The 9,536-nt window shown below is 37.8% G+C and overlaps 1 protein-coding gene across 1 annotated transcript; it reads right to left on the bottom strand.

The window, feature by feature from the left end:
* Positions 1 to 8,904, bottom strand: LOC107628284 (probable methyltransferase PMT11). Its single transcript, XM_016331032.2, has 5 exons — positions 8,731 to 8,904; positions 8,568 to 8,614; positions 1,080 to 1,155; positions 838 to 915; positions 1 to 614 (listed from the first exon to the last, which is right to left on the bottom strand). The coding sequence occupies exons 1-5, from the start codon at positions 8,772 to 8,774 to the stop codon at positions 407 to 409; spliced, it is 453 nt and encodes a 150-aa protein (XP_016186518.1). The 5' UTR covers positions 8,775 to 8,904; the 3' UTR covers positions 1 to 406.

Raw genomic sequence — 9,536 nt, forward strand, 5'->3', positions numbered from 1 at the left:
TATACCTTATTTGGAAACTACTTATAAATCAATGGGAAAAATGTATCAAAATCGTACATAGATGATTTGTTCTATTTGGAATAATCAACAATGAATATATGTGGAATAGCTTTGTAATATACAAATAAATTGAATGTTACAACTAAGTTAGATGATGCACCTGACTTACCCAGCTTTTCGGGATCGCGCATCTCATGCCTAGTATCAACCAAAAAAATGCTTCCAACACTCATCACTTTTTGACCTCTTTAAGTAACAAGTGAGTGATACTAGCCACTTAAAATCTTCCTATATTTCTGAAATGACAAACAGGATTTCATGTTGTATGACTTCACTTCCACTATTTGTAGGATCAAAGCAAAACATGTGTTCCATTTCATGTTTATGCATACCTTCCCATTTTGTTTCAAGCATGTAGCAGGTGCTTGTCACACACCAATACTCTATAACTAGCATGAGGCCCCTCAGATGTATCTCTCAATGTGACTTGCCACCCCATTGCCTTGGCAATGTCTTGAATTTCATCCATGATGGCAATAGAATCGCGGATGTATACCCGTCCTCCTGGTCTTAGTATTCGGTCCATCTCAAGCATAATAGATGACACATTGCATCTGATAAGAGAGAAATCCAACACATAGACATTATCAATACTGGACTTTGCAGTCGAGCAGAGCGATCATAAAATAGTTATTTCCTAAGCTACTATTACGAAAGATGAATATCGGATTGGATATTCAAACCACAATTCTCATTTTTCTCATTATTAACAGAAATAGTGTAATGATTATAAGCCAGGAGGAAAGATACAAGCTTGATAAGAAAAGAAAAAGGTACCTTTTGCGCTCTGCAGAAAGAAGGTTGGCAGCATGCAGAAAATCATAGGTTCTTGGGTAGGTGTCAAATGCTTCACACCTAAATTATAAAAATTGCAGAATATTACAAAACACTAACAAGATCGCAAAAGTAATTTGGGGGAATTGATATAGAGGCTCTTTCAGTACATGGAATTGGGAAACCTCAGTACCACAAGGTGAACATTTGTATTTAATATATCTTAAGTAAGTTTTGTTAAATACCAGTCATGCATAACTCCCATCAATCCACGGTCGTAGATAACTGGCAAGGTATTTGTGCTACTAACAGGAACAACATTTGAAGGTTGTGGTAGGCTTAGAGAAGGGGGGTTGAATCTATGCCTTCCTTTTTAGTTGCTGTTATTACCTTTTTTAACAAATATGCAATTCTGATTCTGTTTGAACTCAGCAGCGGAAATTTATGAGACAATTTATTTTGGTCTCATGAATATCAGAAAACAGAACACAGCAGAGAAGAGAAAAGCTAACACCAGCATGTATCCTGGTTCGGTTGCCTTGTGCTATGCAACCTACATCCAGTCTCCTCCACAACTATGGAAGAATTTCACTATAGTTAACAGTATTACATACACCAATAACTCAAGATTGACCCAATCCTTTCACACTCAAGTTCTAACCTAACTTGACCTTGGCTATGCTAATACCTAACTATTCACTCTTAGTGCTAACCCAACTAAGAAAGGGATACCTCACAGGTACAAGATACAAGACATAAACACACCTAAAGAAATCTGAAAATAACTCTAGGCTTTTCTCTCAAGTGTATCACTCAGCCTTTTTCCACTCATGGCTTTTACTTGAGCTTTCTCACAATGCCTTTTCTCACAAGAAATTACAGAAAGATAAACATAGAAAAGTACATGACAATCAGTAAAACATGAAGGAGATTGACGTCATCAACAGCCTCTGTGCTATGCGAAAAACCAGATTAGCAAGCCTCTGATTCAGTTCTTCATACTGGCGGAATGCACCTTTGATTAGGTTACACTGTCCAGTTAGTTGAACTTCTTCAAAGAACTCTCTTAGAACAATAACCTCTATTCACTGGTTTTCTCTCCTTGCTTTCTGAATGAACAGCAAGCTTCTTATATCTCCTTGCATGTGGCTGAGTTCTTCTTCCAAGGTCAACTCCTTGAGCCTTGAGCTTCACCAACCCACAAGCTTACTAAACACACCTAAAGAAATTTGAAAATAACTCTAGGCTTTTCTCTCAAGTGTTTCACTCAGCCTTTTTTCACTCATGGCTTTTACTTGAGTTTTCTCACAATGCCTTTTCTCACTAGAAATTACAGAATGATAAACATTGAAAAGAACATTACAATCAGTAAAACATGAAGGAGATTGACTTCATCAACAGCCTCTGTGCTATGCGAAAAACCAGATTAGCAAGCCTCTGATTCAGTTCTTCATACTGGCGGAATGCACCTTTGATTAGGTTACACTGTCCAGTTAGTTGAACTTCTTCAAAGAACTCTCTCAGAACAATAACCTCTATTCACTGGTTTTCTCTCCTTGCTTTCTGAATGAACAGCAAGCTTCTTATATCTCCTTGCATGTGGCTGAGTTCTTCTTCCAAGGTTAACACCTTGAGCCTTGAGCTTCACCAACCCACAAGCTTACTTTTTCTTCTCAAGCATCAAAGTAGAACCTTTGCTTCTGACTTCTCCAACTTGACCGAAAGCCACAAAACAGTAACAATAGAAATCTTCTTATGGTCAACTTGATCTTAGCCATTGAAAAACTACTTGGTCCCCAAGTATCACTTGTGACCGTAGATGTGAAGCAGAATAGGGCAGAGAACAACTTTTCCTTGAATGCCATTTTCGCAGAGAGCAGAGAGTTGGGAAGAAGGGATGAAGATCTGATGCATGCAAGATGAGATGGATTACCTTTCTTAAGCTTGATTTAGTTTGTGTTTTAGCTTTTAGCTTCTGTGCTTCAAGCTTCAACTCTCTCTTTCTTGCTTCTTTGGTTACTGGCTTAGGGAGAAAGCTTTTTCTCTCTTTCTCTTTCTTACTTTTCTGATGCCATGATTTGACTTGATTAGAGAGGAGAGGAACGTTGCTCACTTTGGAGGAGTGAAGAATTCAATCTTACAAGAGAAGCTTTGTGGGATGGATACGGGTTTGGATTATGTAACCCGTTTGGCCCGATTTGATTTCTTAGGCTTCTTTCTTTGCTTTTGCTTGGGCTTTTAATTTTTTCTTTCAGCCCAATATTCTTTGCTGATTTCTTTTTATTTCATTTGGGCTATTAACATTTGGCCTGCAATAATAAACAATTAGTTAATAAGTAAATATAATTAATCAACACTAATTATTTATTTTGCCCAAAAATAATGTTTGTCATCACTAATTAATTTAGTTAATTTCTTAACTCAACAATCTCCCCCTTGATGACAAACATGATTTAAGCAATAATCAAAAAGGAAATGAGTTTGAGTCAGGTTTAGAAAACTCCCTTTGATTTTTGTCATTTGCTTTTATGTTGCTCCCCCTTTCCTTTTCAAGGTTAGCTCCCCCTGAATTTATGCTCTTCTCTTCTTTCCTGTTTACATATACTTATATGGAACTAAACAGATGCTATGTACTAACCAAAAGTATAGCAAACAGTGATAGTTTAAATGGCCAAAATAGAGCTTTAATACATCAGGGTCAGAATCAGATAGCAACATATCATAATCAGCCCAACATCAAGCTATTACCATCAGCAAACAGATTCAGCATGTGAAAACAAGTATTAATGCAGCAAAGATTATTCAACATGTAAACTCAAGTATAGATGCAGCAAAAATCCCAAAAAAATTACTAGGGTCCTATTGCTATTACTCCCCCTTTTGTCATCAAGGGCGGATAATAAACAAGATCAACAAAAAAAAAGTCTTGTATCCTACAGAAAAGAGTTAGAGCACAGTTCAAAGTGCTAACTAAACTACCAAAGGTGCAGTAATATCCAGAGTCATTACAGTCATCCAAAATGAAACAGTTTAAAAGAACTAAAGAAGCAGCATTCATGAGACAAAAAAAAGTAGCAATAACAGTTTTTATGAGACAAATCCTAGGCATCAGAACCATTCCCCTCCGAAGCGGCTTCCTCTTCAACATCCGTGGCAATGTCTTCATCATTTTGAAGGTTGTCAATGAAGATCATCAGTACAACCACCCTATCCCTTGATTTCTTCAGAAAGTTCTCATGCTTGCTAGCCAGCTTCCTTTTCTCTTTGCTCAATTCAATCAAGTGATTTGATTGGGAGACAAACTCTTGAGCAACATCCCTGACCACATTCAGCATAGTGGATTTCTTCCCAGTAGAGATGGAAGTACCCTCAGTGGAAGGAGCAGTAGAATCATTAGGAATGAAATCTTCATCATCATCATCTAGAACCACTCTCTCAGATCGAGTTGGTCCTTTTTGCTGTTTCACTGAACCACCTCCCTTTAGATATGAATGTCTATTTTCATATTTCTCATTGGTCAAGTCAACACCAAAATACTCAAAAATTCAAATTAGGAACATGCCATAAGGAAGAGCTTTGTCCTTTTCACTTCTAACAGATTCAAACATGTATCTAACCATCAAATATGCAAATGAAATTTCAGTTTTGGTGAGAAGGGCATATAAAACAAGAGTATCAGTGTAGGAAACCCTTTGATATGAGCCGCTTTGAGGCAGAATAATATGATTGACTATTCGGTGCAGTTGAGCACGCTCATATCCTAGGGCTTTGTGAGTGGGTGTAATGCCATCTATTAAAGAGATATGTTCACAAATACTAGCCAGGGCATCATTGTAAGAAACACCAACTCCTTCATCCCACTTAACTGACGTGTAGGCACAGGGCCCAACATCAGTATACTTCAAAGCATCACTGATGGTCTCATTGTTTAAAACGATATCTCGGCCCTTGACATACGAATGAGCAGTGCCCTCATGATAAGTCATGTTTGCATAAAACTCTTTGACCAACAAGGGATAAACAGGTTTTTTGATATCAAAAAGATGATTCCAGTCCAGAAAAATCAAGTTATCAACAAAAGGAAAACCTTTTCTTTTCAAAGATGGCAAATCAGCGAGAAAAGAGGAACATAGGGTACGATACTGGATAACCTTCTCATAAAAATCATTGTTCATGGCAGATTTGAATCTATAAGGGTTATAGTTCGAATGAGAAGTCAAAAAGTGAGCTTTGTGATCAAAAGGTCCAATATCTGGTTCTTTAACATTCTGGAGAAGGACTCGAGTGTTACCTCGTTGAGAGCGCATTGGAACCGACCTGGATTTTGGTTGTGTTGGTTCGGGTATGGGTTCCTCAGTCACCTGACGTTTGCCTTTGGAGGAGCCAGGCTTTGCTGAACTTGGTTTTGAGGAGCCAGGCTTGGAAGGTGTGGCCTTTGGTGGTGGCGTCGGCTTGGCAGAGGCAGGAAACCTTGGAGTGTTTTTGGTCCGAGCCATGGGGTCACAGCGAGGAGGAGAGGTAGGAGGAGAAGGAGAAGGGGTAAAGGTGCGATCTTGAGAACGAGTGGAAGGCTTTGTGGGTAGCTTGTAAATCTTTTCACGAGGAGGCCTTTTAGGAATGGTTTTCTTCCTCATTTGGTTAGTTTCAGTCTTTTGAGGAAAGAGAAGCAGTAAAGGGAGTGGAAAGAAACCGAAGAGTGTGTAGAGAAGTTATGGAGGGAAGAGAGGGAGTATTGGTAACCGTACTCAAAAAGTGGATTTCCAAAACCATGCAACTGCATCACCATTTGAAAAGACTTGAAAAGACATGACCTCATTCAAGAAAGATTTTATTTGATTTAAAATTAAAATAGGAAGTTAATTTTAAATTTTGAAAGACAATCAGAATTAAATTGAAACACCTTTTGGGCCAAAATTAAATCCATTTGAAAACTTTTGGGCCACAAAACATTTATTGAAAACCTTTTATGAAGCACACAAGTCATCAAAAATAACAAACAAGATTGTAACATTCATGTTAGGGCCTTGAGGTGATTTGGATTTAATGAAACATATAGGACAACCCAGATCCGAATTGAGGTTGGTCCAGATCAATTTTTCACTTGAAGCAAGCCCAGAACACGTTGACTTGAGGGAAACATTCATCATCTGCCCAGAATTGTCTCATACCTGTTTATGAGACAAAAAGCTCCAGCAAATACATCAGCATTTTTCAAACAAGGAATCATAACTCAAAATTCCTAGACAAGTCCTAAGCATGCAGAATCTATCCTCAGCTAATGGTTTTGTAAAAATATCTGCTAATTGCTCCTCTGATTTAACAAATTGAATACTAATATCCCCTTTTTGGACATGTTCTCTTATTGAGTGAAATTTCACTTCAATATGTTTAGTCCTAGAGTGCAAAACTGGATTTTTAGAAATATTAATGGCACTCATATTATCACACAGCAGGGGAATATTTTCAGCCTTTAATTTGTAATCAGCAAGCTGTGTTTTTAACCATAAAAGCTGAGAACAACAAGAAGAAGCAGCTATATACTCAGCCTCTGCAGTGGATAAAGCCACTGTTGTTGCTTCTTACTTGACCAAACATTTAAGGACTTTCCAAGGAAGCAGATCCTTGTGCCACCAGCCTTGCCTTGTTCCTTGCAATGCTACCATCTTCTCCCAACTTGTTCCGGAATATCCACTTGGTGCCAGTCACTTTCTTTCCACTTGGCCTTGGAACCAACGTCCACACTTGGTTCTTTTCAAACTCAAGAAGCTCATCCTCCATAGCCTTAATCCAAGAGGGGTCACTAAGGGCTTCTTTGACGTTTTGAGGCTCTATTTGTGAAAGAAGAGCAATGTTTGAACCTTCATTTGCCTTTCTAGTGGAAGACCTAGTTTGCACTCCATGAGAGACGTCCCCAATGACAAATTCCTCAGGATAATTCTTCAAGAATCTCCATTCACGAGGTCTGGTGGACTTGGAGGCAGATTCAGTCACCAAGGGATTCTGTGTGCTGTTGTCTGCAGAATTTCCTTCAGATTCATGAGACAAAATGGAATTGTCTCTTGAATTTTCAGCATTAGCTGTTTCTGGTTCAGATTGTCCAGAATTTTCTTTTCCATGATTCCAAAGTTATTCCTCTTTGCAAAAGCATTTTCACCATAATTTTTTTGAATATTTTTGCCTTTCGAAAATGAGGTTTTGTTGTAAAAAGTTGGTTTCTTGAAAGCAGCCTCATTTTTCGAAATATAACCCAAACCTGGCCGGTTTGAACTCGGTTCAGTTTTTAGTGAAGGGTCAGTTTCACTTGTGTATACTTCATCAAATTTTTCTTCAATTGTAGGAGCATTTTCAATACCAGATTTGTTTGGTATGGTTTTGGTATTTGATGAAGAAGCCACAAACTTTATAGAGGAAATATTAGAAAATGCATCTTCCTTGGCTATGTAGCCTAAACCAGATTTTTCAAACAATGGTCTTTGACTTGCAAGTAATTTGTCCAAGTTACTAGAACCTTGAGCAAATTTTGCTAAGTCACCATTCAGCCTTTTAACCATATCATTTAATCTTTTATTTTTAGCAATTAACTCATGTGAAGGATCCACAATGTGCTTTCTTTTTAATTTTTCAAGTTCAGATTTTAGAAATTTGTTTTCTTCAATGATGTCTAAAGCACATTCAGTTTCCTTCACTTTTTCTTTTAAAAAGTCATTTTCAGCTCTTAACACATCTCTTTCAGATCTGCATTTATTATATTTATCAAGCAGTTTTGATGTGTTTAAAGTGAGATCATCAATAATAACATGCAAATCCTCAATGGTCAAATCATAATAGTTTACCTCATCAAGATTGTTGTTTCCAGCCATGAAGCAGTCTTTGTCATCTCCTTCAGATTCTTCTTCTTCATTTGAGTCATTCTCAAGATCCTCCCAAGCTGCCATGAGTACTCTCTTCCTTTCCCTCTTGCCTTTGTCCTCCTTTTTGAGCTTTGGACAGTTTGATTTGAAGTGTCCAGCCTCCTTGCAATGATGGCATGTCACCTTGCTCAAGTCCATCTTTTGCTCCTTTGAACTTGAACCCTTGTATTTGCCCTTGCTTTTCATCATCCTTCTAAATCTCCTAGCAAAAAACAAAAGTTCGTCATCTGAAATACCATCACTAGACTCACTCTCTTTTGGTTCTATTTGTGACTTGAGGGCTATTCCCTTTTTCTTTGAGTCTGTGTTTATGTGTGTGGCTTCATAGGCAAGGAGTTTTCCTCTCAGCTCATCATAGGTTATGGGACTTATGTTGTTACTCTCGGTTAGGACAGTGGCAGTGCTTTCCCACTCTTTTGTGAGGCTTCTAAGGAGTTTTCTCACCAAGGTTTGTTCTGCATAGTTTGTACCCATAGCATCAAGGTTGTTGATTATGATTGAGAATCTCTCAAATGCTTCATCAATGCTTTCTCTATCAAGCTTTGTGGGATGGATACGGGTTTGGATTATGTAACCCGTTTGGCCCGATTTGATTTCTTAGGCTTCTTTCTTTGCTTTTGCTTGGGCTTTTAATTTTTGCTTTCAGCCCAATATTCTTTGCTGATTTCTTTTTATTTCATTTGGGCTATTAACATTTGGCCTGCAACAATAAATAATTAGTTAATAAGTAAATATAATTAATCAACACTAATTATTTATTTTGCCCAAAAATAATGTTTGTCATCACTAATTAATTTAGTTAATTTCTTAACTCAACAACATTCATAACCCAGCAGTCAAATTTCTGACTAATCAATGCTGCTGCAAACCTGAGAAAGCACTCAAATATATTGAAAATAAAATTTAGGAACTACCAAATACTAGAGCAATTAGGAATAACTAAATGTCTATTTATAAAAAGAAAATAAAACGATAGAAAAATTACCCTCCAAATCCAGCTCGCATGTCCATAACATTTCTCATTCTCATCTCTTTCCAGCGTAAAGTATCAACATATTGTCCTATTATCTCATTCCAATATTTCGATTCTGCCTTAAAAAGCTCTGCTCTGGATGCGAAGGCATCAAATTTTATGCTTTGAAACCTATCAGGCGGAGTTTGCAAACGAGCATCATTGAATCATTGAATCAAAGGAATTAGCTCATTTTAAAACAGAGATGTGGCATCAGACAGCAAAATGAGCACATAAGAGTTCATTGTTAACCAAAATCGGCAATGAGAATTTACACAGCAGCAGTGTAAAACATCAGTCTCAGCAATTTCCATTAACCAACCCTAATCCTAACAACTCAAGAATAATTGAACAAACTAAATATAATGAACTACAAACAGTGATTGCACAAACAGCAGCATTAAGCAAGCAAGACCTAATCCACTATCCACGCCAGATTCTCTAACAACCTAATGTAACTAACTAATCTAACCAAATTGAAATTAGCTAAACAAAACTAACTAAACAATATTAATTAACTAATTGCAATAACAGAGTGAATTAAACAAAGAGAAAGAAGATCTGGGAAGCACAGGGGTGGTAATGAGAGAGAGAGGAAATGATGGTTGGACCCTAGTAGCGACGGTGGTGCACCGGTAGAGAGGCGGCGGCGCGGCGGCAGTGGGTCGCCGAGAAGGTTGTCGCGGACGAACGGTAGGTGGAAGGAGGGTGAGAAGAGAGAGAGACTAATGGGAGTAAGGGAGTGAGAAAGGGAAGAAGACGCGAAAAGAGAGGAAGGA

Source organism: Arachis ipaensis, chromosome B02, assembly GCF_000816755.2.
Source record: "Arachis ipaensis cultivar K30076 chromosome B02, Araip1.1, whole genome shotgun sequence".
Taxonomy (NCBI): domain Eukaryota; kingdom Viridiplantae; phylum Streptophyta; class Magnoliopsida; order Fabales; family Fabaceae; genus Arachis; species Arachis ipaensis.